The 18,688-nt window shown below is 43.4% G+C and overlaps 1 protein-coding gene across 5 annotated transcripts in view; it reads left to right on the plus strand.

Moving 5' to 3' along the window:
• Window positions 1–18,688, plus strand: part of SORD (sorbitol dehydrogenase) — a 53,507-nt gene that overhangs the window by 13,316 nt on the left and 21,503 nt on the right. For 3 of the 5 annotated variants that reach the window (XM_033920152.1, XM_033920151.1, XM_033920150.1), the window contains 4 exons: window positions 6,475–6,639; window positions 15,603–15,762; window positions 17,237–17,355; window positions 18,132–18,197. In XM_033920152.1, the coding sequence (XP_033776043.1) occupies window positions 6,489–6,639; window positions 15,603–15,762; window positions 17,237–17,355; window positions 18,132–18,197 (496 nt within the window). In that variant the 5' untranslated portion in view covers window positions 6,475–6,488. Of the gene's footprint in view, window positions 1–6,474; window positions 6,640–15,602; window positions 15,763–17,236; window positions 17,356–18,131; window positions 18,198–18,340; window positions 18,439–18,688 lie in introns of all 5 variants that reach the window. The other 2 variants (XR_004536940.1, XM_033920153.1) reach the window with 2 other exon arrangements.

The following is an 18,688-nucleotide window of genomic DNA, read 5'->3' on the forward strand; positions in this document are numbered from 1 at the left end:
TATAATCTGTTGGCTTCTTGGGGAATTTTTGGTATAGGGAAGGAACTGGGACTAGTACAGAAGTCTCTTTTAGAGTGTTGAATGATGTATGGGGGGAGGGGAGAGGAAGTGGTAATATGCTTAGGGGCCCAAATGGTACTTCTGCTTGAAAGGTTATATGTCTTTTGGGCATATGGTTGGGTAAAGTGTGGAGAAGGTATTATCACTCCTTTCAGATTGTGAGCAAAAAATGCACATTACCATGGCCAGCTATGCAAGTACATTTCCAGCCATACAATGCAGAATCCCTGCATGAACATAAGTTAGTAAATGTCCCATGAACTGGTTTATGTTAATTGTGAATTAGTATATAAACCTCTTAATTATTTAGAGGGCAGCGCTGGAATTCTATGAGGGAATGGAAGAGTAGTTCTGGAAGATGTACTGAGCCAAATTGACAAGTTAAAAAGTGATAAATCACCTGGACTAGATGGTATGCATCCCAGGGTACTGATAGAACTCATACATGAAATTGCTGACTTGTTGTTAGTGATCTGTAACTTGTTGCTAAAATCGTCTGTAGTACCCAAACATTGGAGGGTGACCATTGTTACATCTATTTTTTAAAAGGATTCCAGGGGAGGTACAGGAAATTACAAACCGGTATGCTTGACTTCAGTGCTGGGCAAAATAGTGGAAACAAGAATAAAAAATAAAATTGTGGAACATGTAGACAAGCATGATTTAAACAAACAAGATGCTAGGAATTATTTTAAAAAAAAAGGATGGTTAACAAGGCTAAGAATGTTATAATGCCTCTGTATTGCTCCATGGTGTGACCTCACCTTGAGTATTGCATTCAGTTCTGGTTGCTTTATCTCAAGAAAGATATAGCAGAACTAAAAAAGGTTCAAAGAAGAGTAACCAAGATGATAAAGGGGTTGAAACTCCTCTCATATGAGAAAAGACTAAGGGGTCCTTTTATCAAGGTGTGGTAGAGGGGTTTAACGCGCGGAATACCGCACGTTAAACCACCTGCCGCGCTAGTTGCTAACGCCTCCATTGACTGGGAATTAGTTTTTTTGCTTGCCGTGGGGGTTAGCGCGTGATTAAATGTCCGATGCGCTAACCCCGCTAGCGCGGCTTGATAAAAGGACCCCTAAAAGGTTAGGGCTCTTCAGCTTGGAAAAGAAACAGCTGAGGGGAGATATGATTGAAGTCTACAAAATCCCGCCCATCTTTAAAAAAGGATCGAGAGGTGACCCGGGGAGCTACAGACCAGTAAGTTTGACTTCGGTTCTGGGGAAGATGGCAGAAGCGCTGATAAAAGACAGCATCGAAGAGCATCTAGAAAGGAATAAACTGATGAAAACAAGCCAACATGGCTTCTGCAAGGGAAGATCGTGCCTAACGAACTTATTGCACTTCTTCGAAGGAATTAACAGACGGATGGACAAAGGGGACCCCATAGACATCGTATACTTAGATTTCCAAAAAGCCTTTGACAAGGTAACCCATGAACGCCTACTACGGAAACTGAAGAACCATGGGGTGGAAGGAGACGTACATAGATAGATCAAGAATTGGTTGGCGGGTAGGAGTGAAGGACCACTACTTGGACTGGAGGAGGGTCACGAGTGGTGTTCCGCAGGGTTCGGTATTCGGACCGCTGCTGTTCAATGTATTTATAAATGATCTAGAAACAGGGACGAAGTGCGAAGTAATAAAAATTTGCAGAAAACACCAAACTATTTAGTGGAGTTGGGACTAAAGAGGACTGTGAAGATTTACAAAGGGACCTGAACAAACTAGAAGAGTGGGTGATGAGATGACAGATGAAGTTTAATGTAGAGAAATGTAAAGTCTTGCATGTAGGAAACAGAAACCCGAAGTACAGCTATACGATGGAAGGGATGGTAATGGGTGAAAGTACCGAAGAAAAGGACTTGGGGCAAATAGAATGCTGGGTACTATCAAGAAAGGTATTACAACCAGAATGAAAGAAGTTATCCTGCCGTTGTATCGGGCGATGGTGCGCCCGCATCTGGAGTACTGCATCCAATATTGGTCACTGTACCTTAAGAAGGATATGGCGATACTCGAGAGGGTTTAGAAAAGAGCAACACGATTGATAAAAGGTATGGAAAACCTTTCATATTCTGAAAGATTAGAGAAACTGGGGCTCTTTTCCCTTGATAAGCGGAGACTTAGAGGGGACATGATAGAGACTTACAAGATCATGAAGAGCATGGAGAAAGTGGAGAGGGACAGATTCTTCAAACGTTCGAAAACTACAAGAAAGATAGGGCATTCAGAAAAATTAAGAGGGGACAGATTCAGAACCAATGCTAGGAAGTTCTTATTCACCCAAAGGGTGGTGGACACCTGGAATGCGCTTCCACAGGGTGTGATAGGACAGAGTACGGTTTTGGGGTTCAAGAAGGGATTAGATAATTTCCTGAAGGAAAAGGGGATAGAAGGGTATAGATCGGGGTGGCCAACCTTTTGGCTTCCCTGGGCCACATTGGCCGAAAAAAAATTTTCTGGGGCCACACAAACGTGCAAACGCTGCAGCAAGACAGAGGAGGGAGCCGGCAAGACGGTAAACACCTGGGGGCAGCAGAGGAAAACACTGCATTGCCCTCAACCGGGGTTGCACAAAATACTTCACGGGGCCGCAAGCGGCCCTCGGGCTGCAGGTTGGACACCCCTGGTATAGATAGAGGATTACTATATAGGTCCTGGACCTGATGGGCCGCCGTGTGAGCGGACTGCTGGGCATGATGGACCTCTGGTCTGACCCAGCAGAGGCACTGCTTATGTTCTTATAGAATGGGTACAAGTGGATTGATTTTTTTTTTTTTTTTCATTTTGTCAAAAATTAGAAAGACTAGGGCAGGGGTGCCTACACTTTTTTGGCTTGCGAGCTACTTTTAAAATGACCAAGTCAAAATGATCTACCAACAATAAAATTTTTAAAAAAACCAAACACAAAGCATACTGTATGCAGAGAACATATTATTATTTGTATTCGGGGTTTTTTCAGAGGTCAAGGCAGATGACTTTAAAATATGCAATGTCACCTCAGTAACATCTTTACAAAAATAGACAAATACACCCCCTCCCCTTTTACTAAATCACAATAGCAGTTTTTAGAGCAGGGAGCTGCATTGAATGCCCCTCGCAGCTCCTGACACTCATAGACTCCCTGCGCTAAAAACCACTATTGCGGTTTAGTAAAAGGGGGCCATAGTGCAAAATTTAGATAGCAGATATAAATTCTCAAAATGGACACATTTTGATCACTAAATTGAAAAAAAATTATTTTCCTACCTTTTTGTCTGGTGATTTCATGAGTCTCTGGTTGCACTTCCTTCTTCTGTAAATCCAATATTTCTTTCTTTCTGCCCCCTCCCCTTTTCTTTCTGTTTCTCTTTCTTTCTCTCTCCCCCTGCCCCCCTCTTTATTTCTGTCTTTCTCTCTCCCCCTGCCTGCCTGTCTTTCTTTCTCTCTCCCCCTGCCCCCCCCAAGCCATTGTGCCAATTCCTCCACTTCCCCGATTCTTTCTCTCTCCCTGCCCCCCCCAAGCCACCATGCTGATTTCTCCCTTCTTCCCCGAGCCAGGCCTAGTGCGTACAAGTGCGAGGCCCACAAGCCTTCCCCCCCAACTTCAAAATTGACGTCATAGAAACATAGAAACATAGAAGATGATGGCAGAAAAGGGCTACAGCTTGTGGGTCCGGCACTTGTAAGTACCTGGCCTGTCTCAGGAAGGCAGGAAGAACAAGATCACAAAGGCAATGCAATTGACTCGCGTTGCCTTTGCAATCTACTGGTCGATCACGATCGACCATTTGGGCACCCCTGGACTAGGGATACTCAATGAAGTCACAGGGAAATACTTTTAAAACCAATAAGAGGAAATATTTTTTTTACTCAGAGAATAGTTAAGCTTTGAAATGTGTTGTCAGAGGTTGTGGTAGAGCAGTTAATATAGCTGGTTTTAAGAAAGGTTTGGACAATTTCCTGGAGGAAAAGTCCATAGTCTGTTATTGAGACAGACATGGGTGAAGCCATTGCTTGCCCTAGATGGACTGTTGCAACTATTTGGATTTTTTCTGGGTACTTGTGAATTGGATTAGTCACCATGAAGATGGGCTACTGGGCTAGATGGACCATTGGTCTGACCCAGTAAGGCTATTCTTATGTTCCTAAGATGGGAAGTAGAGATTGAGACGGTGAGAAAATCCATCACTGTTCTCGTCCCTGTGGATAACTGTGGGAAACAATCCCATGTTATTCTCTAGTGTCTATCTCAACCTCAGTCCTTCTACACCAGCATTCTTCAATGCTTGTGCCCATTGATACTCTGATTCCTCTCTCCTTAAAAAAGGATAATTGGGATGGTTTCCCGCAATCATCTGCGGGGCGGGAACATGAAACATATAAACTAGCCACTCCCAAACATGTGAATGAAACATATAAACTAGCCACACCCACCCACCCAAACGTGTGAATGAAACATATAAACTAGCCACACACAGACCCCCAAACGTGTGAATGAAACATATAAACTAGCCACACACACACCCCCAAACGTGTGAATAAAACATATAAACTAGCAACACACAGACCCCCAAACGTGTGAATGAAACATATAAACTAGCCACACCCACCCACCCAAACGTGTGAATGAAACATATAAACTAGCCACACACAGACCCCCAAACGTGTGAATGAAACATATAAACTAGCCACACACACACCCCCAAACATGTGAATGAAACATATAAACTAGCAACACACAGACCCCCAAACGTGTGAATGAAACATATAAACTAGCCACACACAGACCCCCAAACGTGTGAATGAAACATATAAACTAGCGACACACACACCCCCAAACGTGTGAATGAAACATATAAACTAGCAACACACACACTCCCAAACGTGTGAATGAAACATATAAACTAGCCACACACACACTCCCAAACGTGTGAATGAAACATATAAACTAGCCACACACACATCCCCAAACGTGTGAATGAAACATATAAACTAGCCACACACACATCCCCAAACGTGTGAATGAAACATATAAACTAGCCACACATACACTCCCAAACGTGTGAATGAAACATATAAACTAGCCACACACACACCTCCAAACATGTGAATGAAACATATAAACTAGCCACACACACACCTCCAAACGTGTGAATGAAACATATAAACTAGCCACACACACATCCCCAAACGTGTGAATGAAACATATAAACTAGCCACACACACATCCCCAAACGTGTGAATGAAACATATAAACTAGCCACACACACATCCCCAAACGTGTGAATGAAACATATAAACTAGCCACACACACATCCCCAAACGTGTGAATGAAACATATAAACTAGCCACACATACACTCCCAAACGTGTGAATGAAACATATAAACTAGCCACACACACACCTCCAAACATGTGAATGAAACATATAAACTAGCCACACACACACCTCCAAACGTGTGAATGAAACATATAAACTAGCCACACACACACTCCCAAACGTGTGAATGAAACATATAAACTTGCCACACACACACTCCCAAACGTGTGAATGAAACATATAAACTAGCCATCCCCCCCCAAAAGTGTGAATGAAACATATAAACTAGCCACACACCCCCAAACGTGTGAATGAAACATATAAACTAGCAACACACACACTCCCAAACGTGTGAATGAAACATATAAACTAGCCACACACACACCTCCAAACGTGTGAATGAAACATATAAACTAGCCACACACACACCCCCAAACGTGAATGAAACATATAAACTAGTCTGTATGACAGCCTCAGATGTTAATGGCCAGTCCTATTAGAGCAGCAAATTGCTTATCCAAGTGATATACAAAGTCATTAAAAATAGGGGATAATTAAAATTAGACATACTGACGTACTAAAAAAGAGACTTCCCCTCCCCCCTCCCAATAGATCAAACAAACTTAATGGATAACAAAAGGAAAAATGGGAAGAACTACATCAATTACAGTTGGGTACAGTAGGTTCAGGGTGAGATTTGAAGGACTCACCATACAATGTAAGGGGTTATGGTGAGATGTGTACCTGGAACCTTTTATGCAAAGTTCACTGCATTGCACCCTAGGGTGCCCCATTGCTCTATTGGATTGTCTATGTGACCAATTTGCTAAAAATACTGCCATCTCCTATGTCCCAATGGCTGTTTTTTGCGTATTTTTCATTTGGACTTTTTTTTTTAATGGTTCAAAAAGATAGATGCACTGAGGACAAACACATCTAGGAAATGGCCATTTTTGAAACAAAAAGATAGATGTTTTCTGGTTTGATAATGGCCATTTTGTCTTCTAGATTTTTGGACGTATTTCCCAAAATGTCCAACATCGGATTTAGATGTCATATTGAACATGCCCCCCTCCATGTGCGTTAAACATTTATTTATTGTTTTCTCAGAGGTGCTTCTCAAGATGCACTCTGTTGGAATCTGTGGTTCTGATGTTCATTACTGGCAACATGGACGCATTGGAGATTTTATTGTGAAAAAACCAATGGTGCTTGGTCACGAAGCAGCTGGAACCGTTGTCAAAGTGGGCTCATCTGTCACTCATCTCAAACCAGGTGAGAGCAGCTTCCACAGCTGTATGGTAAGGAATTCATTGGTTCCATTTCCCCAGCATCCATGAGTGTGAAAGGAAAGAGAGAGCTGATTCTTGGGATGCCTGAGGGAGCTTTTTTTTCCCCTGTAGCTCTCAGCTTTCAATAGTGCGAGGAAGTAGCAAATGTGAGGTGAAAAAGTGAGTAAATCAAAATAAAAGAACCTTTCCCCGCTCCCCTTTCTTATCAAGATCCCTAAAACTGCATAGTTTACATGGTAAACTTCAGTCTTATTCTCTTCCATATGTTTGCTATAGAAATGGTATAGCAGAATAATCTGGGTCCTATTTTCTACCCCAGGGCCCAGTTATTGTTCTTAGTACTTTCATGTAGCAGCTGTACAATTGTATAAACATAGAACATGATGGCAAATAAGGGCCATGAGGCCCAATTTTAATCTGCATAATTTACTTCCTTTTTGATTGTTGCACTTATCTGGGTCTTGCTGCATCTTGGTAGGTAGAACTGATATTTCAGCCTCTAGAGCAGTGGTCTCAAACTTGCGGCCTGGGGGCCACATGCGGCCCGCCAGGTACTATTTTGAGGCCCTCGGTATGTTTATCATAATCATAAAAGCAAAATAAAACAGTTTCTTGATTATATGTCTCTTTAGCTATAGATTACAATATTATTATTAAGATTTAGCTAAAAGGAAAGAATTATAAACTATACAGAGTTTTACCTCATGCAAAATTGTCAATTCTTTAATAAGACATTAAATATTTTTTTCTGAGGCCCTCCAAGTACCTACAAATCCAAAATGTGGCCCTGCAAAGGGTTTGAGTTTGAGACCACTGCTCTAGAGCAGTGTTTTTCAACCGCTGTTCTGCGGCACACTAGTGTGCCGCGAGATGTTGCCTGGTGTGCCGTACGGTCAGGGCCACCATCAGAGCAGTACCACCAGTCCTGCATTCAGGGGCCCGGAGCTGACAGGGGGCGCGGGCTCCCCCAGGGTCCTAGGCCACAATCTAGGGAGAGGGGCGGTCCGCCCCACGTGGACAGGAGAGAGCTGGACGGGGGACCCGCGGAGTTCAATACATCTCGAGCCGCGAGGCTCGTTTTCTGTTCCTGCCTGCCCTGCAGCTAACATATAGCCGATCGCAAGCGTTCCCCGATGTCAGCGCTGACGTCGGAGGGAGGGCTTAAGCAAAGCCTGCCCTCCGACGTCAGCGCTGACGTCAGAGAATACTTCCGTTCGGCTATTTGTGCGCGGCAGGGCAGGCAGGAAGCAGAAGACAAGCCTCGCGGCTTGAGCTTCGTTTTGCTGAGAAAGTTGCAAAGATGGGTTGGGAGGCAAACACGGAACACAAAAGGGGGGAGGGAGTGCGTTTTGGACACAAGGCATGAACTTGGGAGAGAGGAAGGGAGGGAAAGAGATGCTGAGGTGGGGGAGGGAATGCGTGTTTGGACACAGAAGAAATGGACTTGGGAGAGAGGAAGGGAGGGAAAGAGATGCTGAGGTGGGGGAGGGAATGAGTGTTTGGACACAGAAGGCATGGACTTTGGAGAGAGGAAGGGAGGGAAAGAGATGGTTGTGTACACGGGGAATAGAAGAAAGGAGAATTTTTGGTCATAGGGAGGGAGTGAGGTACAGATAGTGGCATACCAGGGTGGGGGGGGCGGTCTTCCCCACCCCGGGTTTACGTCCCAAGGGGGTGCACAGCTGGCCACCCTCCAGTGTTGTCCCTAGGCCGGCAAACTGCGGCTCTTTAGCCACTTGAGTGCCACCGCCGCCATCGGGAACAGGCCGGCGCCAAGTTCTCCCTGCTTTTCCCTGTGGGGCCAGCCAACTCTCGCCACTCGCGTCAATTCTGACGTCGGAGAGGACGTTCTGGGCCAGCCAATCGCTGCCTGGCTGGCCTAGAACGTCCTCTCAGACGTTAGAATTGACGACGGGTGGCGAGAGTTGGTCGGCCCCGCGGGGAAGAGAAGCAGGGAGAACTTGGCGCCGGCCTGTTCCCGATGGCGGCGGTGGCACTCAAGTGAATTACTTTATATATAGTCAATATAGGCACAGAGTTAAATTTTTTAACATTTTCTAATGGTGGTGTGCCTCGTGATTTTTTTCATGAAACAAGTGTGCCTTTGCCCAAAAAAGGTTGAAAAACACTGCTCTAGAGGAACCACTATATATAAAAGCAAACTGCAGACCTCATAGAATACCCTGAAGAAAGCCACTGCATGAAGGCTGAAACGTCGGTTCTACCTACCCTGACGTGACGAGACCCAGCCAAATGCAACATTCATGACACCAGCCATGGAAGCCTAAGAGGACTTCCTTTTTTTTAAAATATGTTTTTATTGATAGTGGTAAGGAATATACAAATACATAATAGTCATAAAAAGAATTCAATACAACACCGTAAATCTTTGTGTCGAGCAAAATCGCATTTGATAATCAGGTTATCATACAAAACTTCATTGGTTTCCTCTGAGAATGCTCCACAATGAGGTAATCCACCAAAAAGGGGAGAAGTAAGATGTTATAAACCATCAGATATCCAATCAGTCATTGTAGATTTCACCATTCCTAACTCACTGATTTTTGTAATATAGTCACATTTATTCTCGCTATCTCCACTCTTACATGTTCCAAACTCCCAGGGGTATAGCTAACAACCTTACTAAAGAGACATTCTCACATTTAACCACATACTTATGTATACATTCATAATCAGACTGTCTTCCCCAATTCCCTCCCCCCATCCCCTAGAGCCCATTACAACGTGTGCATGTGTGGTGATGTGGTGTGATATTTCAATGTGTACTACTTGTATGTATCTCAAGAAATTATTTCCATAACATGCGATAACATCTGTCGGGATGATATTGCGATAACATCTTCTGTCGGGATGATATTGCGATAACATCTTCTGTCGGGATGATATTGCGATAACATCTTCTGTCGGGATGATATTGCGATAACATCTTCTGTCGGGATGATATTGCGATAACATCTTCTGTCGGGATGATATTGCGATAACATCTTCTGTCGGGATGTAAGGAAGACCTGCATATCTGGATCTCAAAGTTAGCCAGCTCTTTCAGGAAGACAAGATTATTTTTTAAAGCATTAACAGGGAATTATAAAGATATCTATGGTATGGCATTACGCACCCATCAAAAAAACATATGAACAGTCTGTCATGTGTTGGGGCCAAAGCACACAAGAACCATATTCCAAAGGCTTATTCCCAGCACCTGGTTGGGTGTATGGCAGTTCCTCACCTTCCAAAACATAAGCCCGCAGTGGTACATGTTCCCATCAGCAGGTCCATCAGATAAAACTCCCACCATTTCATAACTCCTCATAAACCCCCCCAATCAACAACAGACCAAAAAAGTCCTTAGATAAGCACTCTGTCCGTATCTGTTAAAATAAACCCCTTAGCGCGCATGCGCACTTCAATCTCTGTGCGCTGTGATCCATGCCGCGCATGCGCAATGCCTGCCTCAGCTGATTTCCTGCCCTGATCTCTGACACCGGCTGACTTTCTGCCTTCTGACTACGCTGCCGGATGCCTCTTCTTCTCACCCCCGGACCAGCAGCGGTAGCAGCCGTGGTTTCATCAAGCAGTCGCGGGGCATTTGCTAGGCCGGCCCACTTCGATAATGCAAGGCGAGCCTAGCAAAAGCCCCGAGGCTGCCCAGGCTAGCGGATGCTGGACAGGGGGAGCAGGGAAGAGAGAAGAGGTACTACTGGACAGGGGGGAGGTAAAAGTAAGGGAGAAGGGCTACTGCTGGATATGGGGAGCAGTGAAGGGGTGCTGCTGGACAGGGGGAAGAGACAAAAAGAAAGACAGACAGCGGGCAGGGAGAGAGACAGAAAAAAAGAAAGACAGACAGGCAGGGAGCAGGGAGAGAGACAGAAAGAAAGACATACAGGGGGCCAGGGACAGAGAAAGAAAGAAAGGGGGCAGGGAGAGAGAAAGAGAAAGAAAGACAGACATTCAGAAAGAAAGAAAGAAATGCTTACGTCTACACATCTATTCTAGCACCCGTTAATGTAAATTCGTGGTTACTCCTATCGTTTGTCTAGTCAATCTGGGCTCATGAAGTTCTCAATTGGTGAGGTAAAAGCCAAAAATAATTGATTTCCTAGGGGTTTTTGGAGCTCCATACTCCCACGTCTTTCTAGTTAAGCCGCATCATGTGAACCCTTCACAATTTACTTTCTGCGTCACTGGAAGGTCATTCTGTGGATCCACCAGCTTTTCCATGACACACTTTTTTTAACGTGGAACCTCATTTCATGTTCTTTGGTTTTCAAATGTCTTTTTACTGAGAAAGGTTTGCTTTTTCTACATTTATATATATCTCTGAGGTCATTGAATGTCTCTATTAGATTTCATTTTATAAAGATTTTGGTATCAACCTATACCACACAGATATCAGAAGCACAGTGAAGCAAATAGTGGAACACAATCCTGACTAGTAGGTGCCAACAATGACAGATTATCAAAAGAACTTTTATTCACAAAAATATAAAATACAACAGGGGTGTAACTGGACACCCTATTTTGGGTGGGCCTGACCCAAAGTGAGTGAGCACAAGAACTCCTTTTCCTGCTCAGGATCTCTCCATCCCACCTCTCAGGTGAGCAGCTGTCTCTGAACTCTGCCTTCCCACCTGCCCTTCTGTACCTTTTAAAGCCTTCAGTTCTTTTTGCCAGAAGTGAGCAGTGACTTATACCCACTGTTCACGCAAGCCCCGAGCCTTCCCTCTGATCTGGTCTGCCTATGTGAAAACAGAAAGTTGCATCAGAGGGAAGGCTCAGGGCTGGAGTGAGCAGTGGGTATAAGTCACTGCCCATCGCTAGCAAAAAGATATGAAGGCTTTCAGAGGTATTGGGAGGAGGGGGCAGTTGGGGGCAACAGATCACCTAGGGGGGGGGGAGGGAGAGATGCCAGGAGTCTTCAGCTGGCAGGACTTGGAGAGCCCTGCTAGGCATATCAGATGCGCCACTGCTGGGTGGCCCTGAGCCCAAAGTGAGTGGGCCTATGGCTACATCACTGAAACCATTTGCAGCTAGATAATGCAAAGGCCACAGTGAAATCACCTTAGTTGTCAGCTCCTCCCAATTCTGTCCTCAGAATGCCTGTCTCCTGCACATTCTGTAAATGGCTGGCTAGTATATTCTGTGGCATTGACAGTTAAGTGCTGCTGAATATCACTGGCCAGTCTTGAGAATATGATATAAGTGGCAGGAGCCTCTTTTGCCCGCTTAAATCACCTCAGATATCAACCCATTATACGAGTATTCAGCTTTACTGTGAAATTCAAGGTGGATTTCAAAAGTGCATAGCAAGAATACAGTACATCCTCATACCAAATAAATACATCCTCAAGTGCACAGCAAGAGTACCTGCAAAAATAAAATGTACTGGAATACACCAAAAGAAAATAACAAATAAGCAGACAGAAATAGCATAGCTAAATAAGCAAATAAGAATGGAGTAGCCACATTTTAAGGTGTTGCTGAAACTGTCCACAAGGTGTCGTACTATGCAGTTTTTCAGGCAAGAAATTCCATAGTTTGGCACCCTTTTCCCCAAACAGTTTTTTTTTCTGGTTTCCTGCAAATAAAATCACTATGCAGATGGCTTTGTCTGCTAAACATAACCTGTGATACATAGAGTAATACAATGCACACAAATAATCTGGTGCCAGGCAGTGCAAGATGTTAAAATACAAATAGCAAAAGTTTAAATAGGACCTGTGCCCGCACACGAAGCTCAAATAGAGTGTAGTCTTGAGTGTAACCCTGTCCTACTTGGACTTCTTCCCGGCCCGCCCCCAACTGGTATCAGCTCAGCCCCAGATATTGTAGTACCTATAGCCTGCATAGTCCAAGTGGGTGAGGGAGAGAGACTGCAGAGTCATCTGTAGATATCCCTCTTCAAGGTATACCCTAGTCTTACATTGTAAAAAAAGTTTCCTCATGAGAGCAGCTACCTGATAACTCCATAGTGAGTCTAAAATCCATAAACATGCCAAGTATTTTTGACTCACAACTTAGAGGATTATTAACTCCTGGGGGAATTTTGTATAGCTGGACTTTCCCATTTCTTTTCCTCCTGCCCCAACATGGCAAGAGGAGGAAGAAGTGCAAAGTACATTGGGCTATGTCCTCCTCCTCCTCTACCATCGTAGGCCCAACTGCTTATCGTGATTTGAATCGTGATTTGTGCCCGATAGTATGACGCAGGACCTACTCCTGCTGGAGCATTGGTCAAAGACTTGGCAACTAAGTTTCAATGCCAAAAAATGCAAGGTCATGTACCTTGGCGGCAAAAATCCATGCAGGACTTACACCCTAAATGGTGAGATCCTAACAAGGACTGTAGCAGAACGTGACTTGGGGGTGATCATTAGCGAAGACATGAAGACTGCCAATCAAGTGAAGAAAGCTTCATCCAAGGCCAGATAAATCATGGGTTGTATCTGTAAAAGCTTAGTCAGCCGTAAGCCCGAGGTCATAATGCCGTTGTACAGATCCATGGTGAGACCCCATCTGGAATATTGTGTACAATTCTGGAGGCCACATTATCAAAAAGACGTGCTGAGAGTTGACTCGGTTCAGCGAATGGTCACCAGGATGGTCTCGGGACTCAAGGATCTCCCGTATGAAGAACGGCTGGGTAAGTTGCAGCTATACTCACTCGAGGAATGCAGAGAGAGGGGAGACATGATAGAGACGTTCAAATATGTCACGGGTCGTATCGAGGTGGAAGAAGATCTCTTTTTTCTTAAAGGACCCACGGCAACAAGAGGGCATCCGTTGAAAATCAGGGGTGGGAAATTTCATGGCGACACCAGAAAATATTTCTTCACTGAAAGGGTGGTTGATCGCTGGAATAATCTTCCACTACAGGTAATTGAGGCCAGCAGCGTGCCAGATTTTAAGAAAAGATGGGATTGGCATGCGGGATCTCTTCATCGAGGAAGTTACGGGGTTGGTCATTAGTGTGGGCAGACTAGATGGGCCGTGGCAGTTTTATGCCGTCATTTTCTATATTTCTATGTAATAGTGTGCTAGAAGCAACTGAAAAATAACTTACAGGTTGGGTTTTTTTTTTTAGGAATTAAAGGCTCAAAAGACTGCTGCCACAATGAGTCATTTGAGTCTTTATGTTTTAAGCTTTATTCTTGATATGCTGCCTTTCTATGGTACAACTATAGTGGTTTACATATTAGATACAGACTGTTTTTCTGTCCCTGAAAGGATTCGGTACTGAATTAGAAGGAATCTTCTCAAAAATGTACCTCACACCTCCCAGTCAAGGATTATCCTTTAAATACTGTGGTCTATATGTTGATGGTTGTGTTCTTGGGGAAGAATGCAAGTAAATCCCATTGTCATATCTCGCCTAAAGTAAGGCTGACAAGTGGATCCAGATTCACAGGGCAGAGTTGATCCAGTCCTGGGCTTTACCTTGTTGCATGCAGGGACTTGTAGTTCTGGTTTCCCCATTGCATTCCCTAAGAAAAGCAAGGCACCGCTGGCGTTATTCCTGGATATTCAATGCCAGGTTTTAGCATTGAATGTCCATTTTTTAAAAATTTGAGCTGGCTAACACAATATTCAGTCCTTGACTGTATTCTTAAAATATAGGACTGTTCTTTTTGTGGCTCAATTTTAAGCAATTTACTTATGTGATGAGGGGCTGAATATTGGCACTTAACCCAGCTCCACCCCTGGAATGTGCACGTTAGATGCTTTTGAATTCGGTGCTAACCAGCTGTTTTCAGCAAAGATAACACATGCCAACACTCATTTGGTGCCTCTGGGTGTATTCTGGATATATTTGGTGTTTCTGGGTATATTTGACCTTCTGATTTCAAAAATGGCATCAGTTTTCTCCTATCAGCTCTAGGTTTTGAGATTCAGAACATGTGCCATATACCACTCCTCACTCAGCTCGTCCTTTTAAAAAAATCAGGATTTTTTTTTTTGTTCAATAAATTTTTATTGTTTTTTTCTTAAGAAATAGAACAACCATAATACATTGTGAGTATAAGTGAACATAATGCAGAATAAAGGAGAATGATAACACCAAATGTATTTTAAACGTAAGTATGGATGTGCTACCTGGATGGTAAATTATGAGAAGACAGTTATTATTTCACCAAATGTTAGTAGGGTATGATAGACTCCTCCAGTAATAAATTCCAATAATTTTGAAAAATATCAGGATATTTTAATGTAGTGTTTAAATTAATATCTTTTTTGCATGAAGGAACCATATAAAAAATTAAAAGAAAAGTGTATAACATGAAAATCTACTTATTTCATACCAAAAGCACAAGTTTATAATACAAACTTTCCAGTCATTCGACACACAAGAAACTTCTTTTGTAAGACTTCCAAGAGTGGGATTCTATCTTGTGCTACCAAAGGTTCGTTGATTACATTTTGTCCTCCAATCACCATATATTCCCTCGGAGGCCAATCTTTTTTTACTCAGTGTTCATGTTTGGCTCTACTATCCCATAACCATATCTAAGAAACTAGAGCTGATATGGTCTATCCAATGCAATTTTCTGAATCAGCACCCCAAATAACACCAGGAACAGGTCAAAAACCTAAGGCACCAAGAAAAAAATTCTTTTTTGATGGCCTGTGTAATTAATAACTGCGAACAAGTGATATGACCGGTGAGTGGCCTTTTCCGGCCATTTAAATTGTTTTAAATATCTGTTGGATGATTTAAGATTTAACTCGCTCCTTTTCAGTGGTAGTTCAGGGCAAGTTCCATTCAAGGTTTAATTTATCTTAATAACAGCCAGGAGATATTTGGCCCTAAAAATACAACCTCAGCTTTCTAGTCTGATCCTTTCTTAGGTAGGGGAGAGGAGAGAAAGGGAAAAGGGTTGCTCGAAGTAAAAGAATGGCTTTGTTAGGTTGCATGCTTTCCCATTTCAGGTGACAGAGTTGCTGTTGAGCCTGGTGTCCCTCGAGAAATTGATGAATTCTGCAAAATCGGTCGCTACAACTTGTCCCCTACCATTTTCTTCTGTGCCACTCCACCTGATGATGGCAACCTGTGCAGATACTACACACATAATGCCAACTTTTGCTATAAGTATGTTGTGGTAATTACTTAGTTTTGAAAAAAAAAATAGTTCTTTTGGTGGTTAGAACTTCAGCTCAATAGCATATTAAAGAAGAAATTCCCAGTTTTGATCATAGCCATCAGCTGATCATGGCAAGGGCATCTCCTTGTGATCAGCAGAGTGGTGTGGCAGGGGATCCCCCTCAAGTCCCATCAAAATTGGCAGGAGGGATGCATACTCCCTTCTGCCACCGAACCTCTGGGCCCCCCCCCCTCCGAAGCAGTTGGGCAGGAGGGATGCCCACTCCCTCCTGCCCATGAACCACCCCCCATTGAAGCAACCGAGCAGGAGGGATGGCCACTCCCTCCTGCTGCCTCCTGAACCCCCTCGTGGCACATCCAATACCCTGTGAATCAGATCCTCCCCAACACCCCCACTCCCTTACCTTGTAGTTGAAAGTCCAGCTGGAGGGATGCTTATACCCTAAGGCAGGCCTGCCACTCCAAAATGGTGGGCCCTCCCCTTCCTGGTGCATTCTGGAATGCACTGGGGAGGGGCCTAAGGTTCTGATTGGCTCAGATGCCTAAGGCCCCTCCCTGGTACATCCTAGAATGCACTGGGAAGGTGAAGGCCTATCATTTTGGAGTGGTGGGCCTGCCGGCCAGAGGGTGTAAGCATCCCTCAGGCTGAACTTCTGCAAAGATATGGGGAGTGTGTGGTGGGGCATCTACAGGTGTTGTGGGGGTGTCTGGAAGGGGGTGTTGCTGGTTGGGGAGGTTGGGAAGTTCCGGGGAGGGGGTGGTGGCAGGAGGGAGTGGGCATCCCTCCTGCCAGGATACTTTGGAGGGGGGAGGCAGGATTTTGGGAGAAGGAAGGAATGGGCATTCCTTCTGCCAAGGTGCCTCGTGTTTTGTTGGGTTTTTTTTAAACGTGCATCCCGATAGGCTGCTAGAAAGAGGTAGGACGCCTACCGCTGCCTACAATTGGGACGCCCGTTTATAGAATAATTAATGCTAATTATTGTCGATACCAATTATAATTGGTTGTTAATGCCAATTAGCATCTAATATTAAATTAAGTTACCTGCATAACTGACCCTGTTCTATAATTTCCATGTACAACTTTTCATTCTAAGTAAAAAATTGTATGCACAAGTTTATAGATTTAGGGGGATGGAGCCTTATTGTATAGATTTGTGAGGAAGTTTAATTTTATATTACTGTTTAATTTGGTTAGATAGCCTATTGCCATTCCTTAGTGAGAGTAGGGGAGGGTCAGATTATATTCAGAGTTTTTATGTTGATGCATTATGTATTTATATTGTTTATGGTGTATTTGATTTCTTATTGTTAAACATAATCAGAATATCTCAGTTTTTTCTTTCTCATCTGCCATTTAGTTGAAATGAGATATGTATAATCTTAGCCCTGTTGTGACACTTATGGGCATTATGCACTGGAAGGTATGTACAAACTGATATTACATACATATATTTTTATCCAGGCTTCCTGACAATGTAAGTTTTGAAGAAGGTGCGTTAGTGGAACCACTCTCTGTTGGAATCCATGCTTGTGGAAGAGCAGGCGTTACTCTGGGTAGCAAGGTTTTCATTTGTGGCGCAGGTATGAGCAAGTTTGTGAGCACCGTGTAAAATGTTAAGTAACACTAAGTTTGTGTCTGGTTAAATGACTCTTGTATGTACAAAATGTGACAGCATACAGTTTGTCAGCGTTTTGAGTGGCAGAAAGGAACACAATTGGGAAAACATATGCATTTCTGAAGTACATTTTCTGCTTTATTATTGATTTTGGTTAACATGAGGTATCCTTGCACAAATCTAGATGTTGAAACTTGGGTCAGGAAGAGCCCTTTACTTTGTTGCAGTAGTGCATTACCATTAAAATGTTTTATGTAGCCTTTTTGGAACATAGCAATTTTTTTTATTTCTCTCGCTGCTGGACTCTCACATACACATTCATGGTGGATATTATATCTTGCACTGCGCACAGCATTCAAATGTTGTACATTTTGCAATGATAAGTTATGAACATGCTGGGACAGACCGAAGGTCCTTCAAGCCCATGACCCTGTATCCAGCAGTGGCCAACCCAGGTCCCAAGTACCTGGCAGAGACCAAGAGAATAGCAGCATTCCAGAGCTGAGATTGTGATGTCATAACGCCTCATTCCACCAATGCCTAAGAGCCAAACTCATCGGTGATGTCACAATGGCTTGATTGTCCTATACTTGGCTCACATAAGAACTGCCATACTGGAACAGACCGAAGGTCCTTCAAGCCCAATATCCTGTTTCTAACAGTGGCCAACCCAGGTCCCAAGTAGCAAAGATCTCAAGTAGCAAAACAGATTTTATGCTCATTGTCCTCTCTCTTTTCTAGGGCCTATTGGCTTGGTTTCTTTGTTGGTGGCTAAGATGATGGGTGCTTCACAGGTAGTAATAAGTGGTAAGACTGTTAAATCTGTTTGAATTAAAATTAGTTTGATCCTGAAGAAAACTGGTTTCCTATGAGACCAAAATGAGAAACCAAAAGATGATGTATGCTGTCTGAGCTTTTTAATCTTCACACATCATTACATTACATTACAGATTTCTATTCCGCCATTACCTTTCGGTTCAAAGCGGATTACAAAAAGAGTTATGGAAGAAGGGTTACAACGTTAGATCAGAGAAGGTTTCCAAGAGAGGTAAAAGTAGGGTCTGGGGTTAGGGAGGGGATGGTAAAAGTGGGGTTAAGCTTTATCATGGTATTAAGCTTTATTAAGGGATTTCTTGAAGAGTATAGTTTTTATTTCCTTTCTGAAAAAGAATCTAGAAAAATCATGGGCAGAAGTATTTTGGGGTCATTCTTGTGTTGATCTAATAAAAGATTTCACCAACCTCAGTATATTCTCCTTTGAGAATACGCTCTGTTGTCACTAGCTTCTGTCATTTTTC

This window comes from Geotrypetes seraphini, chromosome 14, assembly GCF_902459505.1.
Source record: "Geotrypetes seraphini chromosome 14, aGeoSer1.1, whole genome shotgun sequence".
NCBI lineage: Eukaryota > Metazoa > Chordata > Amphibia > Gymnophiona > Dermophiidae > Geotrypetes > Geotrypetes seraphini.